The 18920-nt window shown below is 36.9% G+C and overlaps 1 protein-coding gene across 1 annotated transcript in view; it reads right to left on the bottom strand.

Moving 5' to 3' along the window:
• The window catches only part of AKAP9 (A-kinase anchoring protein 9), a 109828-nt gene that overhangs the window by 44421 nt on the left and 46487 nt on the right, over window positions 1-18920 (bottom strand). The window contains exons 9-21 of the mRNA XM_031052527.2: window positions 17766-17979; window positions 16943-17022; window positions 15185-15323; window positions 14610-14707; window positions 12587-12692; window positions 12015-12213; window positions 8292-8388; window positions 7529-7621; window positions 5936-6301; window positions 4754-4978; window positions 3029-3169; window positions 2372-2475; window positions 1455-1660 (exon numbers count right to left, since the gene is read on the bottom strand). Coding sequence (XP_030908387.2) covers window positions 1455-1660; window positions 2372-2475; window positions 3029-3169; window positions 4754-4978; window positions 5936-6301; window positions 7529-7621; window positions 8292-8388; window positions 12015-12213; window positions 12587-12692; window positions 14610-14707; window positions 15185-15323; window positions 16943-17022; window positions 17766-17979 — 2068 coding nt within the window. The remainder of the gene's footprint in view (window positions 1-1454; window positions 1661-2371; window positions 2476-3028; window positions 3170-4753; window positions 4979-5935; window positions 6302-7528; window positions 7622-8291; window positions 8389-12014; window positions 12214-12586; window positions 12693-14609; window positions 14708-15184; window positions 15324-16942; window positions 17023-17765; window positions 17980-18920) is intronic.

The raw sequence follows: 18920 nt of genomic DNA, 5'->3' as shown, positions 1-18920 counted from the left end.
TGTGCATTTAGACAGTTGTATTGTGAAAGCCAAGCCTAAGTCTGTATTGTACACACCCAAAATACCAAACAATGGCACTTTTAAAACTGTGCATATATGTAATGAAAATAATGTGAATTAAGAATAGTTCATTACAATAATTAGTGACACATACAAGTACACACATTATACTTGTGTACAGGAACAAGCTAAAAGAAAATGCATGTATTGTGCATTGTACATGCGCATGCAGAGCAAGCACATATGAGAGTACTGAAGGGCAATGTTCATGTATTAGCCCTTTGTATGTGCAGTTATGTACATATTATTATTATTAAACTAGATGTGTTGGGGGAGGGGGGCACCATTCCATCCCAACACACCCAGTCAATTGCCAGCACCTATAATAAATGCTCGGAGCAAAGCAGAGATATTCCAGCCGCTCCAGCCAATGAGCCAGCGCTCAGATGCCTCTATACAAATGCCTGTAGCATGGGGAACAAACAAGAGGAATCAGAGATGTGTGTACATCTACAGTGGTATGATATAATAGGCATCACAGAAACATGGTGGGATATGACAGACAAGAAGCAAAAAATAGAAATGTTGTCAAGTTTCATTAACTGCCCCTGGCAGTTGTATTCTAACTCCAATTTTACTAATTCTTAGAATGTTTTTCATTCTACCATCTCAGTAGAACTAAAACCGAATTTTCTGTCCCCAGTTTTCTTTTTCAGTCCACTCAAAATAATAAACAGAATGTAACTGGCTCAAGTAAAAATGTCTTTTCCTTGTGTAAACTGTACAGACACTATCCTAGTACAATCACAAAAAATTAAACCTGAGACAGTTCTTAGACACTGATAAGCAGCTAACTACAACATTAAAATGCTCCTTTTAGGCTTGTCCTAACTAGCACTTCTCCAAACAGCTGATTGGCAAATCCTGACAGTTAGAAAGTTCCTGGCACTGTTTCTCAATAGCTATTTGCATGCTATCACCCTCTTTAGAAGGCTAAGGAAGGCCTTGAGCATATATATATACAGGCTGCCCATGCCAGCTGGCTTCAGTGAGCAACAACATCCCTATGCACACTTAGTCCACTAGTAGGCATAAAGCTTTTGACACTAGCTCCCATTCCCATACACACAGAGAAAGGTATAAAGTTGGTGGAAAATACCATGGAGCTACGTTTAATTCTCTTTCTCTTTGCATCCTTCAATGGAAACATACTTATTTTTGATTTTCTCGATCACTTTCCCATTCCATTGTAGGCTTTGAAACAGGACCCTAGATATGTGTTGTAACTGTCTTGTGGCATCACGCAGACAACTCCATAAATGTTGTCTCTTAAGCAGAGATGTCATATGCATTCAAATAAAAAATAGGTTAAAAGTCTATTTTTTATTAGAAATTTCAAAGCTAAAGGTTATTTAAATCTATAATGAAAGCATGCAAAACCATACAACCATTACCTTTTTCATACCCCACACTGATACAGGGTTTTACTGATTCCTCTGTCTCTGTGCCCCATCCAGCTGGTTTGGAAGGCTGGCCTTTCCCAGACCGATCCAGTAACCCAAGCACATGGCGGCCGATTGTCTCCTCCATTGCCACAGTTGTCTTCACAACTTCTAAAAGAATCTTCATGAGTTTTTCATTAGCCTTCTGAAAAACATGCCTGCAGGACAAAGACTAATCAGTCCTTCAATCTTCCTGTTTTCAAAGTGTTTTTTAATCCCTTATACACCCTTGCAACAAGGAAAGATTTGCAGTTTAAATGATTTCTTTAAGACTAAAACCACATCATATACATAAATATTAAAGCACATTTGTGTTAGAAGTCAATTCTTTTTACAAAATACGTAAAAAGTCAAACTGTTTATCAATATTTCTACTTTACCTTGTTTTTTTAACTAGTTATTCTTTTAAAACAGAGGTCTGCTTGCCTGGTATTCATTATAAATTTACTCTTTTCTCAAAGTGACAGTTAAAAAGATTGTTCCACTACACAGATCAAAAAGTTACAGAACAGTCAAAAGGTATTATCAAATACAACAATCATATTCATATAAGCTTATTTCATGTATATACATACAATGTGTATACACATACATATGTATAAATTATATAAATGATTGTACACAAGTGTAATATGAAAGACACAGTAAAATAGACTAACATTTGTCTCATCTTCTATGCCATTACATTGTTGGGCTTTATAAAAAGCCCAACATTGCTTAATTTAAGTATGTAAGCTCAGAAATATGGTTATTTAGAATGAAAAATTACATAAGCAGTCAGGATAAAGCTTATAAATATTATCAATTTAACAAGAAGAACATGATTATCAAAATTAAAAAAATAAAAATTTCTTAACAGTTCTAAGCACCTTTCTTTAGAAAGAAGAGCTGAAGATGTTTCATCAGGCTTTCTTCCTTCATCTTCATGCTCAAAGATCTGCTCTCTCACGTTGTTTGGGTTTTCATTTTCATTCTGAGTAAGTTTTTGCAGAGGGAGAGAAGACAAAAAGAACAGAAATCCTGTCATGCCAAAGTCAACATATTCTTCTTGTATGCAGTAGAATACAAAACTGAAAACCTAAATTAGTTGTGTTTTGTGAATAAAACTTCTGCACCAAATTGCAGACCAAGAAATACTCTCCCAGTGTGGAAAAATTAACTAAAGCAAATAAAAACAAAACAGGAAATCAAAGGCAGGGCTATTAGAACTTTGTTATGCTGAATAAACAGTCATTGGATTTTCTGTTGGTGTTGCTATAGCAATATGAAAATGTGACTTTACTTAGGCAAACAAGTACAGTAACAAACCCCACCTTCAAGCTGTTAAACTACCTTCTGCTTACCTGAAGTGAAAAAAATAAAAAATATGCCTACCAGTACCACCTTTTGATACTTAAACCTGTTCTGTTTAAGCAATACCCAACATCTTTTAGGAAAACACATTACATGAAGAAGATTAACAGCAAAAAGAAATCCTACCGGTTTGACATGCCACAGCTGCCAAGAAAGTCAAAGTCCATATTTACCTCTGTTTGTGTGCTGTTGTTTTGAAGCTCACAAGCCAGCTTCTCTCTTCCGGGAGCAGAATGTTGTTTTAATGATTCCAGTTCTTCTAAAAGCATTCTCTCTCTCTCTGCAACCAGGCTGTCATTCTCCATTGAGACATGCTATGAAAGAAGTGTTAGAGAGGCACACACAATTTTTTAAGCTTCTGAGTATTAGTGAGTCCTGTCACTTCCGATTTTTTACGTATTTTGCACAATGGAATTTCAGTCCACCTCTCTATATACTTACAAAGACATGGAAAGCTTTATATAATGAAATACAGCTAATAAATACTTTTGGCATCTTACATCTTCAAGATTTTAATAGCATTTTTATGCACTCTATAAAGCACAGAGGTCACAACAAATACTGGAAGGAATTTCTGGTTATTACATGTTTTGCACAAGAAAAATCAGATGAAAATAAATTATTTTTATAATAAGCGTAGACACACCCTCTTTTACAAGAGCTAGAAGTGTTCATGGCTTAAACACAGCATACACGTTCCCATGCAGTTCTTATGGATAAACATCCTTGGCATTAAAAACTTGAATAAAGCCAGCAGCGTAAGTTCTACTTAACGCTTTTAACTAGTTTCAGGAATTTGCAACCCCTGATGAAAGATGCAATTGCAAACTGACAAAGAGATAAAATGAGAAAGGTTGCATATACTAAAGAGGAAGATTATCAGGCTAGACACCTGCTAAGCATTTAGGAGAATCATACACCTGACACTGCTGGAAAAGACACCTAGGATACAAGTGACAAGCTCTCTAGATTACCCATCTCACTGAGCCAGAACTCAAACAGAACAGGACCGGGTTTGGGTAAGGTCTGAAGGAACATAAAGCTCTGTTTTAGAATTTGCTGATTACTGTTTTCACATGTGCTTCTGTAATATTACATTGCTGAATGTAAATCAGAGCAAGACAAATTCCTCTTCATTTTGTTTGCTTTGCTTTTGGAAGGAAGAAATCCTTGAAGGCAAGGCTATAAACGACATTTTTGAGGACTTAATTAAGATAAATTACTGAGTTTCATTACCATACCTGCCATAGGCTTTGAACTGCTGCAGAGTGATCACAAGTTAAGTTGAAAAGGCAAAGAAACAGTGGTGTTTCCCACCAAATCTCACAGATCTTTTTTTATTCCAACAATCTAAGAACTTCATCTCCCGTGAAAAAAAAAAAAAACACCAGAAAAAGGGAGGAAGCCACCAATACTGTCCAAGGTCAGACTTACAGTAGGGATGAGGGAAAAAATTAAGAATTATACACTATTTATAGTATCTCTAACCATACCTGGTGGCTTCATTGATGTAAACAGATGTTAGCCTGTATACTGTGCAAGGCCATGTATCTGCAAGGTAGCATGGTTTACAATGCACCTACACTCACTCACTCACTCTCTCTTCTGGCTGCTGTGCAACACTGCATGTTTTCTCCAGACTTACAGAATTCAAAATTGATCCATCACTAACTGAACTTTGAAAATGAGACATATGCCCTTTATGTATATGCATATATGTGTTTGTATATATACACACACAAATAGATAATGTGTGTGTGCACACATGGGTATGTATACATCCATATAGCAAATATGTGTGTGTCTCTTTTTCAAGGGATACAAGTATAAATAAATATAAATCTGCCTGCTGTCCCTTTGTTACTCAATGAGTTAGCATGAGTTAAACTCCGTATTACCTCAGCTAATTGCACTTTAAGACTCTCAAGCTCTGCTAAGAGTTGCTCTTGATTTTCTTTTTGACGTTCCATTTGCTGCATGTGTCCTTGCCTCAGTAATTCTGTTGCCTGCTGATGTTCCTGATATTGCCGTACCAGCTCCTGTCTCATGTCTTCCAAACGTTCCTCATACAGCAAAAGCTGACTTGATGTTTCTGTGTCTGATGCTGTCACTTCACTGTAGCGCTGAAATATTGGAATTATTTTAGTGCTTTATGTCCAATGACAGTTTATAGTAAATATTTTAATAAATTTTAGAAAATACTTTCAGAAATTGATGTAGCCATCACGAACGCATTATCTTGGTGCCTGCTTCCTGGAAGGTCCAGGCTTAGAATTATTCTCAATTTAAAAGACAAGTTTTCAGAAGTAACTGTTAAAAGTGTTACTTTACCTCATGCTTTTTAGCTGGTGGGAATCTCATCAGAAAATACAGTGGCAGACATATATGTGTGTGAGTATGTGTATAACAGAAGTTTGAGAGAGCAGTACCATTCAAAACAGGAATATTACATTTTGTCACTGTCAAGATAATACAAAATCAGAATGTTTAACTGCTACACAGATTTGAAAGTGTTATTCTTGCTTCAAAAAAGCTGAAGATGAAAACGTGGAGTCAAAATTTATGACTGCTTTTTACTGTATTTATTCAACCTTACCCTCACCCCATGTTTGTGAAATGTTATCTGTATATTTTACATAATACTTTTATAATTTCTGTGTTCATCTGATATCTTTTATCACAAGGGACTCAAACTCTTTAAGCACTATTTGTAATATGTTCCTTGTATAAACACTAGAATATAGCCTAGTTTACGAAAAGCCTTAATACAATTTATGGCTTGCAATACAGTTGTATCCATGAAATGGAATAATCTATTTTCCTGTAGCCAGTGTCATATTCCTTTCCTCACAGCATAACATAATGCTGTGGTAGTCAGGCAGAGCACAAGGAAAGAACAGTAGATAATTCAGGTTTAAAGCTGTCACCCCTTTGAAAGGAAAATACTTAAATGAAATTCTCATCTTCATTTCTTTCTCTGCAGTATTCATTTTTCCCATTGAAATGAAGTGTAAATGCATTGGAAAGATTATGCAGATATGGTGTTACACACTGCCAATTATTTTCTTAAGAACACTTACTGGAGTTACTTCTGCTGTAAGACCTTCAACATGAGACAGAAGTTCTTCAGAAATCACTGATTCATGTGTGGTCTGCCCTAATACACCAACAGGCTTGCTATTAGGATGAAGCTGTTCTCCAAGCGAGTTGATCTCGCCAGACTCTTCACTGAGTTCCTTGCAAAGTGACTTCAATTCTTCATTCTTATTCTCTTTTCCTGTTGCTTTTCTGAAAGGGCTGTCAACCTCATCTTCACTATATTGCTTTTTGATTTCAAAATTCATTCCCTGTTGATATACAGTTTGTGTTTCTGCTTCTACCTTCTGCCTAGCAACTCCTGACAATTCAGTGTGTTTGGCAAGTTCTACACTCATCGACACAATTACCTGAATAAATAAGAAAAGACTGTATTAGTTTATGCTTCACAGAAACTCATTACAGACTATCAATAACATAAGTACTAGAAGTTCTGAACTACGATTTTTTTTCTCCCCCGAAGTAAACAGAAAGATAAGAGAACAGAGACATTGCCAATCTCATCAACAGTCACATCTCAAAATATAGACATGCTGCATTTATAGTAGTTTAATAAACTATGATGCCATTTTCAGTTAAAATATATTATTTAACACAGAATTATACAGGTGTTTTTTAAAAAAGATTCTATTATGTAGCTTGTAAAAGTCCTGGCATACTGACATAAGTGCAGCTGTGCTAAGTCTCCTCTATCTAACCAAGCATCCTTTGTAAACTTTTCACTGACAAAATTTTGGGCTGTATCAAGACAGCAGAGCCATGTGCTTGATACTCAGAATAGGAATTTTCCTTGACCAGAAAGAAACTTCTACTGGCATTAAATAAATGCAACTGTAGTCCCAACAGGCTGGTTGTGACTGATAAGTATCTCCTTCTAATACAAATAAACCCCTTTTCCAACCATGTGAGCCGTTCTTTTCTAGATTTAGAATACAACCATTTATAGTGTAAGCTACAAAAAGTGTAAAAAGATAGAATAATAAATATAGAAGTGTTACACTTGAAAACACCTAATCCTTCCTTTCAAGAAAATGTGAGTTTGTCTTTTGAACTTAAATTGCTCTTAGGAAAACAACAGCCAATCACGTACTTCGTTTTCCAATAAAGAAGGGTTTTCTTGGCAGCAGATGAGAGAAATGGAACTTTCACTTGAGAAATGTGGATTACTTAAATTAATGTGATTACCCAGTGCTGGCTATAACTTTCTTAACTCTGACTGCAAACTATTTTAAGAAGCACTCCTTTAATTTTTTTCCAATGTTTAATTTATGTTAATTTGATTTTTATTTATGCCATGAAATAATGAAAGCAGTGATATTTTTTCATTCTGCAAAGAATTTAAAACTATTTTGGAAGTAAAAAAGCAAAGAAATCCACAAACACTTTAACATATTCTACCTATAAAATCTTAATTTTACTTCTTGTGTTTTAGAGAAAGTCACCCAATCCAAATAAAAACTCTGCATTATCACAGACTGGTTGTTAGCATATGGTATTGCAATTGTCTGAATTGTCAGAAATGGCAAATAAAAATTACTGTATCTTACAAATGTAAAGTAGCAAAATAAAAATAGTACCTTTGCTATTTCTTCTTCTAATCTTTCTTGGTACTGTTTTTCTAGCAACTGAACAGCATCCAGATCATTCTGCATTTCAATTTCATTAGGAAGCTGTAAAAAAACAAACCCCAACAAAACAAACAACAAAAATGTAATTTTTGTAACAAAGAAGAACTGGGTAAAAGACTTATTTCTGCTTTAAACTGAATTTCAAATTTTGTGTCTGTAGCAACTTTTCTTCTAACACTTTTTTATTGTCAAATGCAGAGAAAACAGGTGAGAAAGCACAGGATCAGAGAATAAAACAGCATTGCTGTTTTTTTTCAAAACGCAGAATTTTTGAGCCAGTTTTCAAGCAGTACTAGGGGAGGAATGTATTTGGTCTCTTCCATTTACATTTGGGTTTCAAGATCTTTGGGATTACTTTTTCAATATTTCTCCTGAACGGTTCAGTCTACACTTCAAAAGTACGAACATTTCACTTAAATTGCTCTTCTTTCTTAACTAGTGTTTAAAGGAAAGCCATGATCTTTTAAAGACTCCTGAAGAAATCCCAGAAATTGAACACTAATTTTCTTCCATTTCTATAAGAAGCAGCTCAAACCAAATGTCTTTTTTTAATCTTACAAATAAGATTAAAAAAAACGAAAACCCAGGACCAATAAAAGAAGTTTTATTGCATGTAATTTCCAGAAATATTTCTCAGCAAAATTTAAATCTTTTTTCTCTAACATGGACTAACAATAGTCTAAGTAGCACAAAGATTATAATTATATGATACCTCCAGTGCTTTATCTGTTCTTTGCTGATGAAGATTTTCAGTGCACTTCACTTTGCTGAAGACTTCTTTCAGTTTTATTTCTGGATTTGTGAATACACTAAAAATGCAGTAGAAACAAACAGCTTAATTCAAAGCTATCTGAGAATATTTTGTGTTCAATAACTACACACAGTAAGATGAAGACAAAAGTACCTCTTTGAGTAATAAGGATATGTGAGAAACCAGAATGGATATGTGTACGAATCCACAAAACCACCTAGAAAGTGGTTATACTTATTTTGGTTCTTTTAAATTGATGTTTATAAACAGATTCACTGCTTTCTTTCATTCCTGTGCTATATAATGAGGCATACATATGAAAACAGAAAGTCTAATATGATTAATTTTATATTTACATAACAAAATGCTGAAATATATTCAGAGACTGTCTTTTCCGGCAAACTGCTCTATATACTCAGAATGAACAGTAAAAACCAAAATAATACCACACATCACCAAAATACACTGCCAAAAGTATAAGATGCAGTATCAAACTACCTAAAAAAAAATAACTCCTCCACACTTTGTGATCTGTTACTACAAATAAACAAATACCTTGCTAGAAGACAGGGTACAAAACAGATTAAGTTAGAAGATAAGCTTACTGTTTGTGAGACAACCTAACCCCTCTAGGGTTTTACAGAGAGCATGAAGCTTTTGTTTTGCTCAAATTTGGGAGCTGGTTTTAGATAATCCTGAAATGGAGTCCAGAACAGTAATTTTATAACACTTGAAATGTTTTAAACTGTGAAAAGCAGACAATTATTTTTAGCATTCATGTTTAATTTGATGAATGTAGATCAGTAACTGTTTTGTTTTCTGATGTTGCAACAGGATATGCAACCGGACAAACATAGGTAAAAGGTAACAGGGAGGGATTCTATAATTACATTGCAAATAAAAGACAGAGTATGGGCAACTTGGGCCCTCTCTGGAAGCTAGCAGGAGAACAGGCTACCCCAGTTTTGGAGAAAGCTGAGGTTCTTAATTACTTCTTTGCCTCAGTCTTCACTGGCAAATGCTCTGACCACACCATCCAAGTCTTGGAAGGCAGACACAGGGACTGCAAGAATGAAGACCTCAGGCCCACTGTAAAAGAGGATCTGGTTCAAGACCATCTTAAGAACGCAACCGTGCACAAGTCCATGGGACCTGACGAATGAATTCCATCTGTGGGTCCTGAAGGAGCTGGCGAATGAAGTTGCTAAGCCACTGACCATCATATTTGAAAAATCATGGCAGACAGGTGAAGTTCCCAATGACTGGAAAAAGGGATATACAACCCCAATTTTCAAGAAGGGGAAAATGGATGACGCAGGGAAATACAGACCAGTCAGTCTCACCTCTGTGCCTGGCAAAATCTTGAAGTAGATTCTCCTGGAAGGCATGCTAGGGCACATGAAAAACAAGGTGCTTGGTGACAGCCAGCATGGCTTCACTAAAGGGAAACCCTGCCTGACCAATTTGGTGGCCTTCTATGATGGGGCTACGGAACTGATGGATGGAGGTAGAGTAGCTGATGTCATCTACCTGGACTTGTGCAAAGCATTCGACACTGTCCCACATGACATCCTTGTCTCTAAATTGGAGAGACATCAATCTGATGGATGGACGACTCAGTGGATAAAGAACTGGCTGGATGGCCACATGCAAAGAGCTGTGGTCAATGGCTCAATGTCCGGCTGGAGACCAGTACCGAGTGGTGTCCCTCAGGGACTGGTGTTGTGACTGGTCTTGTTCAACATCTTTGTTGGTGACATGGACAGTGGGATTGAGTGCACCCTCAGCAAGTTTGACAATGGCACCAAGCTGTGTGGCTCAGTTGATGCACTGGAGGGAAGGAATGCCATCCAGAGGGACCTTGACACACTTGTAAGGTGGGCTGATGCCAACCTTATGAAGTTTAACCATGCCAAGTGCAAGGTCCTACACCTGGGTTGGAGCAATCCCAGGTACAGCTACAGGTTGGGCAGAGAAGAGATCCAGAGCAGCCCTGTGGAGAAGGACTTGGGGGTGTTGGTTGATGAGAAAATGAACATGAGCCAGCTTCAGTGAGCCCAGAAAGCCAACCATATTCTGGGCTGCATCAAAAGGAGTGTGATCAGCAGGTCAAAGAAGGTGATCCTGTCCCTCTACTCTGCTCTCATGAGACCTCACTTGGAGTATTGTGTGCAGTTCTGGTGTCCTCAACATAAAAAGGACTTGGAACTGTTGAAACAAGTCCAGAGAAGGGCCACGAGGATGATCAGGGGACTGGAGCACCTCCCATATGAAGACAGGCTGAGAAAGTTGGGGCTGTTCAGCCTGGTGAAGAGAAGGCTGCTTGGAGACCTCATAGCAGCCTTCCAGTATCTGAAGGGGGCCTATACGGATGCTGTGGAGGGACTCTTCATTAGGGACTGTAGTGATAGGACAAGGGATAACAGGTTAAAACTTAAACAGGGGAAGTTTAGATTGGATATAAGGAGGAAGTTCTTTACTGTGAGGGTGGTGAGGCACTGGAGTGGGTTGCCCAAAGAAGTTGTGAATGCTCAATCTCTGGCGGAGTTCAAGTCCAGGTTGGACAGAGTCTTGGGTGACATGGTTTAGTGTGAGGTGTCCCTGCCCACTGCAGGGGGGTTGGCACTAGGTGATCCTCAGGTCCTTTCCAACCCTAACTATTCTATGATTCTAAAACATCCCCAGAAAAATCCCCAGGTTTGGCCTGGAGCTATACTCGTACTTAAGATTAAAAGCTGTAGGAACAAATGAGGTACGGAGAAGCAGTATGTAACAGATCATTCAGCAGGTTACTGACTACACCATTAGAAGACACTCCAAGCTTAAGACATAATGAGACATGTGTTCATACTATGCTATTAGAAACCAAGGTATGTACTGGTCTAGGAACATTCCCATAAAACTCCCTAATGTTTAAAACCTGAACTTAAGAAAATGCAACTCTTCATGGGAATTTTCTTCTAAGTATGCTTATAAGTACCAATAATTGCTATAAAGGCTTATTAAACATATGGAAAATTAATTTTGAGTATTTTATGTGAACAATCACCATGGATTAAATCAGAACACTAATGACGCATTTTAAAATAATTTTGAAATCATATATGAGTATTTATAACTTGTCCTGGCCAACACACATACAGAAGCACAGTTTCACAAAATGCATTTTGAAAATGTTAATAGTTTGGGTTTTTTTTTTAAAGAATTAAGAAATAATGAGGGATCAGAAGGAGGCTCCACAGTTGTCAGGACCCCCCAAGACACTCAGACTTCTTTCAGGCTTGAACTGTCACCACAGTCAGGGCCAGGGGAAGGCTGATGAGTGTGTGAAAGCCAGAAAGTTTAAAGAGGGCCTCAACTCTGCCTCAGACTTAATCGCTATATATCATTCTAGAAAATAATTCATTTCATGCAACTATGTCTACACAAGGTGTCTCTAGACGTAAAGTCCATTGCCTAGAGTCCCAAAGGTTAAAAGTGCTGTGTTAGGTTGGAAGTTTTGAAACTGCTCCTAAGAAGGTCATGTATATGAAATTATGTTCATACATTCTTCTGATTACCATATCTTGCTCTATTAACTATAAAATGTAGTAAATTCTAAATGCTACACTACTTAGTTTGCATTATGTTATTTCTTCATAACACTTAACTCTTGGAGGATCAAAACAATGTAGTGATTAATACCTCATATGGTCAGAGGATACCCCAGCACTATGAAGCTTATCTTGCAGATGGACAATCTCTGTAGTGTATCTCTCTTCACTTTCTTTCAGCTGCTGTTGGAAATAGGACCGGAGGTGTTTCAATTCTTGAGTGTGCTGTTCTTCAAGTTGTGTTTTAAGGTTTCCTATCTCCCTCAAGCAGCATTCTTGAATCGCAGGATCTGTATGCAGGTAATTTGAAGGGGGGAAATAAATGACATTAACTCTCTCCAAAGTTAACAGCAGTGATGGACTGAATTATTATTGTGGTTAATATTTTCTTCTATTATCCTATCAATTACGTTTCCACAAGAAAAATTATAACTTAAATCTTCCAGTTTTTAAAATTGCATTTGATATGGGTAACAGAAATTTAACTGTGGAAAACCTAAAAAGACTAAACCAAAACCATTTCACAGATTTAATCCTGAAATATTCTAGAGATTTAAGAAAATCATGTATTTCAAGCTGTAGTAAGCTACAGACTGGTTAAAATTTAAAGTAATTATCTCTCTGAATATACATAGATTAAAATGAGCATATGCATCTTTTTACCCATTAGATCCTGCCAAGTGGTCTGCAGACATTCCTTTCCAGTTTCCTGATGACTAGGTTGCTCTTCTTTCCTCCTTTCTGGAGAAGAGAGCCATGGTTCTTTGACCTAAAAAATAACAAAGTAAATATATATGACAACATTTTGCTAGCAATGATGCAAAAATATTAACTGTAATTATAAATGTATAAGAATTGGTGGCCAATGCATAAAAGATTGTAAGCAGTGTAACTATGTGTTTCATTGTACAGCCTGAATGACCAAATATACTTTTATAGGCAGTTGACCAGCCTGTACAGAACATCCACTGTAAATCTCAAACTCCTCTCTCTGGATATAAACTGCTAAGTCACAATTCCTCTGACCCCAAAAGCACTAGTCTTCCTCTCCTCCTTGCAGAGGAAGTAACTAATACCCTCTTCAGGCCCAAGATGCAGCTTTCACATAGTCCTTTTTTTTTCCCTGTACATGTATATCCGTCAATACACATGACCTGCAAGCATCTCTAGCTAGAATTGGTCAGTGTACTCTATTTAACACATGGAAGTACCTGACCTCAAATTTACTAATAAAATTTGTCTTTAGGAATCCCAAGGCCCCGAGAAGTCCAAAGCAAGCAAGACAACCTTGGTGGAGGAAGATAAGGTTAGGGAACAAACTGGACATGAACTATATGGTGGTAGCTGATGTCATACACCAAGGAGTGATGAAGGAGCTAGTCTATGTTCCTACAAGATCATTCTCAATTATGCTTGAAAAGTCATCGTGACTGAGGGATTTCTGAGGACTAGATAAAAGCAGTCCTATCTTCAAGAAGAGACAGAAGGAAGATTTGAGGAACTACAGGCAAGTCAACCTCACTTTGATCTCTGGGGAGGTGATGGACCAAATAATCCTGGAAATCATTTCCCAACACATGAAGCTGAGAAGATTCTCCATTTGGGAGCAGTGAGTATGGATTTATGATGGGAAAAATCATACCTGACTAACCTTTTGACACCAGCTCCCACTACATGCTCATAGCAAACCGATGAAGAATGGGGATGGTGACTGAAAACTGGCTGAAAGGCTCAGCTCAAATGGTTGTGATCAGTGGCACAGAGTCCAGCTGGAAGCCAATAACTAGTGGTGTACCTAATGGGTCAATAGCAAAGCCAACGCTGTTTAACCTTTTCATTAATGTCCTGGACAATGAGACAACAGTGCACCCTCAGCAGATTTGCAGACTATACAAAACTGGGATACACCAGATGGTTATGCTGGTGTTTCAAGAGACCTTAACAGGCCAGAGAAATGGGCTGAGAGGAGCCTCATGAAATTCAACAAAGGCAAATGACAACTTCCGCAATCTAGAGAGGAATAGCACTACGCACCAGTACATGCAGAGAATGGACTGGCTGAAAGGAAAAGGACCCCGAGGGCCTAGGTGAGTGCCAAGTTGAACAGGAACCAGCAATGTGCCATTAGGACAAAAGTCCAACAACCTCCTGGGCTACATTAGGAAGACCATTTCCCATGAGGCTGACAGACCTGATCCTTCCTCTCTACTGGTGAGACGCATGTGGAGTGCTGCATCAAGTGCAGTACTCCCAGTAGAAGAGAGAAACAAATATACTGGCATGAGTGCAGTCGAGGGTCACAAAGAAGATGGGAGACTTGGAGCACGTGTCTTACAGTGATAGGCTAAGAGAGCTGGGAATGTGTAAACTGAAGAAGACAAGGCTGCCCACTGGGTTTGTGGAGTCCTCATCCTTGGAGACACTAAAAGTTCAGCTGGACATAGTCCTGGGCAATCTCTTCTAGCTGCCTTGTGCCAGTGGCTGGATTAGATAAACTCCAGAGGTGCCTCCTAAGCTCAGCCTTTGTCACAATTCTGTGACATGGGGAGCTTTCTCCATTTTACCAAACCATTGCCTTACTTTGCCACTCACCCAGGATACATAAATGCCTTTTCAAGCACATTCTTATGCTCATGCAGAGGGAATTTGTGCAACAGAAACCTCAAAAAAGTATAAAATGGTTTACCTGTTTACAGTCCTTCATCAGCTGTGTTTGAAGTGCTTTCAGCCTACTGTATTCTTCCGTTATCTTGTGTAGAAGTTCATCCATACGGTCTTGTACCGTGAAATTACACAGATAACCAGGGACTTAAAAAAAAAATAAAAAAAATAAATCAGTCATTTTGCCATAGATTTTATTATGGTGAATTGTTCATAAATTCTCCACTAAAGAATTGTTTCATAAACATTACAAATTATTGTAAAGAGTGAGGCCCTTTCCAAATTTTGGATGCATTTGTATATCGTACTGATATGTATGATTTTTTGGGTAGAGCTCCTAGCTTCTACAAACAAAGGAGGGGTGGATAAAACCTACAGTCCTACCATTTTTTTTTTCACCAATTTCCACTGTAATGAAAACAGTACAAGCAAATACTCATAACAAGAAATAAAAGTGGTTCAGAATATTGATACTGAGAAAGTCTCTAAAGCAGCAATTGAGGCTCATTAGTTAGCACCTGAACAACTAATGGCAGAACTGCTAGACTGAATTACTTTAAATAGGTATTTTTAACCAGCATGATAGTACAATGCCACTACCTTGAGCTTGACCTCTGTGTACTGGTAATTCTACACTCAGTTGTTCTTTCGCAGTAGGAGGTCTATGGAAAATATCCTGCTCCCTACTGCCAACTTCCATAGCAGCTGAAGGATGTTCATTCTGATTGTCACACAAAACCTATACAACAAATGATACAAAGAAACATAGTGAAGAATTTTTATTTAATTTATCAATCACAATTCAAAAAGAAAACAGGAGAAATTGTGGCAAGAAAGTAGTTTTTATGAATATTATTTTCTGTGAAAATAATGGCATAGATATTGAGTTATAAGAACCCAGACAATGTTTAAAACTCCTGATAAAAACGTATGGAAAGACATTTCAGCAAAAACATATACATGTACTTTGGAATTGTTATTTAATTTAGAACTGCCAAGTATTAAAATCTGTCAGTGAAAGGCCTCCTTGATTAATGCTGAAGGCAAATTTACATTGTAAATGTCTCATCCTCATACAGTGCAATTTTATTTAGAAGAAGGATTCCCTACAGCAGAAATTTGTATCTTTGTAGAGACTACAAATCATCTTGCTCTTAAGTATTGAACAAGTAGGATAAAAGGGGATGGCAAAAGAAAACTCAAGTATGCCATAAACAGACTTTTTGTTGGTGCTATGTGGCCAGCGGAATAGCTGCCATACTTACAATGAGCAGACAGAAGATTTATCTGTATGATTTCTGAAGATAAATGATACTTTGAAAGAAACATCTTACTCAGAGCACACGGTGGGATTCTTTATGTAAACATTTGGGTCTCAACAGACAGCAAATTCAACTTAAGAAGTAAAATCATAATTTGTCCAAAAGCTGAACATGGAATCATGATTGGCAAAGTTTTTCCCAGCTGTGAAACAACTAATGCCAAAGACTCTCATTCAGCTGCTACTTTCTGTGAGCCATCATGGAGTCCTGCTTAATCTCTCTCCAATGCTGGCTCTCAAGTAAAGAAGTCCTGCTACCCAATTTTCAGAAAGGTGTTGAAAAGAAGGAAAAAAACTGTACATGACCAAACCCAACCATTTTAAGTATTTAAGACTGGAAAAACATGGCTTATAATGAATGATGGAAGTAGATTAATTTATCCAGAATTAAGTTTAATAAGTAATTTGATTCTTGGTCAAAAAGTACCTGTAAGGGCATTGATTACTAGTATTCTACAATAAACAGGCAAAATAGTATTACTCCTGGTTGATATTGGACTACAGACTAAAAATAAGTTTCAATTTTTGACAATAATACTGATTTACTGAAAAAATATTGAGAGCAATTTTGTTAGATTCTCAGGCACTTTTAAGTCTGTAAAAGATATTCTGCTGCAAAGGAAGAAACTTTTGTCTTATTGCAAACATGAGGGTGATGCCCTGTATGTCAATATGTGCGTGACATCAGACCACTGTTAAATCAAAAACATATAGCCAAAGACATATAGAAAGGAAAAAAACCCAACTTCTTAAGTTGTAAATATAAGAAAATGCTAGATAAAAGATTAAAGCTAAGTATAAAACAGCAGAATTGTCTGGACAAGGACATAAAACAGTTTAGGAAAAAAATAACAAAACCCTTGCAATGTTATTTTGGAAGATCAGGTTTATCAGTGTATATTTTGAGGCCAATGCAAAAAGAAAAGCTGCAATGAAAACCTGTTAAAAATATGTAGGAAAATAGGATTACTCACTGTACATACACTTTTCCATTTTCAAAATTTCCATTCTAAAGAAGGCTTTTTGTTAAGTCTTACCTGAGCAAGCCTAGAACATTCCTCAGTCACAGCTTCATTTAGTTTTTCTATAAGTCTTTGTGTAGATTTGACTTCATCATCTATGAATACAAATTATTCATATTATTTTTAAACACTAGACGCACAACAACTTTTCAAAGGCCTAAATTCCCGCCCCGGTGAGGTTGCCTCTTCAGCTCTTAGAAAGGCATAGTGTTTTGTTCCCATCCTTCCTGTTCCATCACATCCATTCAATTATTATGGTAGAACTGCATGTTCAAGAGGAGTAAGCGAAAAGAAATGGCTTTGTGCATTTCTGACCTCTACAAAGGCTGAACTTTACAGAAACATACTAGCTGACAAAAACATTACACAAGGGCAAATCATGAGATCACAGAAAAAGTAGGGATAGAAAACCATCACAACAACATAAAAGCTCACACATGCAAAACAGTTTCAAGAGGTAGTAGAATCTTAATGTAGGACAGAAGTCAGTGCAGGAATTCAAAGAATAGAGAACAGAGAATAGAGCCCCAAAATATTTTGCTGATGCATTTGCTTATTATTTCAGTAAGGAATACAACCTTAAAGGTGAATCTATTATATAGTTCTTTACAATTAATTCACCTAATACAAAATAGTGAAACATGAGTTGCAATACTTCCTATTTTCTGATATAGGAAATACTCCCTGAGTAACAGACTACTTGTAATGGGTAAACAATTTGGTGCAAAACCACTTTAGCATAAAAATGATTTACTGGACAGCTACATGCACATGTGCTTCTTTAAAGACACTGTTTTCCGTATCAAAGGCCCCATTCTCGTAATTTTGGTCAAGTTACCTGCTTGTTGAATTTTCAAGGTCTGGAGCTCCAGCTGATGCATTTTTTTTAGATCATTCATCTCTTGTAGATGACTATGTACAAGTTCCTCTTTAAGACTGCAAAGTGCACTCTCTTTTTCAGCTTTCAAGTGCTCACGAACCTGGTCCACATGAGCTGAATAAACCAGAGACAGGCAAATGCGCTGTGCTTCCATCTGTAGCTGTAAATCAGTCTTTGAATAAAAAGACATATATGCAGTTTTGAAAAATTAAATTGCAACATAACAGTATGAAACCTCACCTTAAAATAAAAATGGAACTAAAATCAAGAAAATCCGATACGCTTCAATTCCTATTTTGCAGCAATAAAAACCCAACAAATTTTACCCAGATGAAGTGAGAGCACTATCACTACCAACAGAGTAGATTAAGAAAGTTCATTCCAAACACAGGAAAAAAAGACGATCATTAGCAGACCTTAAAAACATTCATTCCCAACATTCTAGTATGAACTTTGGGGGATGTTATTCCTAAGGGAGACATGTTTAATATATGCCAATAATAAGCTATTTAGAGTTCAAGTTTGAAATGGTTCTTAGATACCTCTGGATCATGATAAATTTTTAGTTCTAAGGCAGGAAATTGCAACACTGTTATCACAGCCTCATTAAAAAAAAAAACAAAAAAAACCCAACACCCCCCCCTCCAGCCCCCCCAAAATTATACAGCTGTAACTCTTTTCTATAACCTCACAACTGTTTCCAGTGTGGCTTTGCTTTATTTCTTAGGAAATGAATGAACTACAACACAACATAAAATTAGGCAGTGGTGGTATCAGTTCACAGTTGGGTGGATTTTTAGAACATGGGAAAAAATTCTAATAAAAAAATTAAAAAAAAATTTAAAAGTATAAAACTGGTTAACACCTATTTCTACAGAAACCTTAGTTGCATACCTCTTGCACCATGCTATTCAACTTCATCATTGTATACAAATTTAAAGCCAGATTTAGGATTCCAGCACTAATTATGGTAATTCAACACTTAGCTATTTTTACTGACAAACAACAATTCTTTCAACACTACCTGCAACTCGTTTACAATACCAAAAATTACAAGCAAAATTTCTCCAGCAAAACAGACTGGTTAGAATCACAATATGCATAACTTTGTAT

The sequence above is a fragment of the Melopsittacus undulatus genome, chromosome 1 (assembly GCF_012275295.1).
Source record: "Melopsittacus undulatus isolate bMelUnd1 chromosome 1, bMelUnd1.mat.Z, whole genome shotgun sequence".
Classification (NCBI taxonomy): domain Eukaryota; kingdom Metazoa; phylum Chordata; class Aves; order Psittaciformes; family Psittaculidae; genus Melopsittacus; species Melopsittacus undulatus.
The sequence above is the reverse complement of the archived record's forward strand: the minus strand, read 5'-3'. Positions and strand labels throughout refer to the sequence as shown.